Source organism: Microtus ochrogaster, unplaced genomic scaffold, assembly GCF_000317375.1.
Source record: "Microtus ochrogaster isolate Prairie Vole_2 unplaced genomic scaffold, MicOch1.0 UNK14, whole genome shotgun sequence".
NCBI lineage: Eukaryota > Metazoa > Chordata > Mammalia > Rodentia > Cricetidae > Microtus > Microtus ochrogaster.
In genome coordinates, this window is record NW_004949112.1 from 845,871 (window position 1) to 846,949 (window position 1,079).

Consider the following 1,079-nt stretch of genomic DNA (forward strand, 5'->3'; position numbering starts at 1 on the left):
AGGGCTGGGAGCCTCCACCTGGGGCGCTCCCATCCCGGGGCCTCAGGAGCCGCCGCCCAGAGCTCTCCTCTCCTGTCAACGCCAACCCCTTGCGCTCCTATCCTAGCAGTGTCGCCCTCGCTCTCCCCCGCACACCCAACGACCGCCCACGGAGCAGCCTGGCCAGCGACTGTTACAACTTCCGACGACGGGAGAGAGGGGCTGGTGTGGTGTTTCTTGTCATTCCCATGTCCCACAATCTTGTGCGATTTCAAAATGACAGTGACAAGTTGCATTTCACAAGTATTTATTCAACATTTTGGTGGTGCTTAGGGATCCAGATTTTCGTTAGGAACTAATTCAATTTAGTAATTGCCTCTTTCCTTGGGGTCTGCACGGCTGGGAACATCAAGAGAAAACTCAGTATTTACTAGGCAGGCCAACAGGTCGGAAGTAGTTGGGGTCTCTACCACTCCGGCCCCATCTGTTGGCAAACTGGTCAGCTCTTGAGTCTGCTGCTCCACGTCCTGTGAACCTCTGAATACCCTCTCTGGCATCACTGCAATCAAGACAGACAAGAAGAAGACCCATAACCAAGCTGATGACAATAGCTCCACACTCTGGCATCGAAAACATGGCTGTACTAGGAGCCCAGGAACACCAGAGAAGGAGAGGCTGGTACTGATTCTGCCTGAGCAAGCACCTACTCAGCCCGGGATTCCACCCTCATGCCGGATGAGCAGCACCAAGGGAGAGAGGATGGGGTTCATGTATCACTGCCAACCGTTCCCAGTACTGTACACAGAGAAGAGGAAGGCTACAGGCAGTGTGCACAGGATGCAGAGGAGAGCCCCTCCTGACTGTCCAAAGCAGCCAAGCTCCGCTCACTGAGACCTCTGTTACCTGATCACTTTAGCAGCCCAGCCTCCTCCTGGTCCCCTTTGGGCAGCATCGTAGTTCCCTCTAGCATGGAAGTATTTGTCCGCACCTTTCCAGTTGGCCTCTTTCATGTCAGAGTAAGCTCGCCACATGTCTCTAGTTCCTGGAGAGGGAAGAGAATGGCAAGGAAGATTGTGTTTAGGCAAAGCAGGGTGAAAAAA

At 53.8% G+C, this 1,079-nt stretch overlaps 1 protein-coding gene and 1 pseudogene across 1 annotated transcript in view; both read right to left on the bottom strand.

The window, feature by feature from the left end:
- Positions 1 to 275, bottom strand: part of LOC101999656 — a 2,055-nt pseudogene extending 1,780 nt beyond the window's left edge.
- LOC101979158 (serum amyloid A-3 protein) overlaps positions 270 to 1,079 on the bottom strand; it is a 33,432-nt gene continuing 32,622 nt past the window's right edge. Inside the window, exons 3-4 of the mRNA XM_026789099.1 lie at positions 883 to 1,021; positions 270 to 538 (exon numbers count right to left, since the gene is read on the bottom strand). Coding sequence (XP_026644900.1) covers positions 400 to 538; positions 883 to 1,021 — 278 coding nt within the window. The 3' untranslated portion in view covers positions 270 to 399. The remainder of the gene's footprint in view (positions 539 to 882; positions 1,022 to 1,079) is intronic.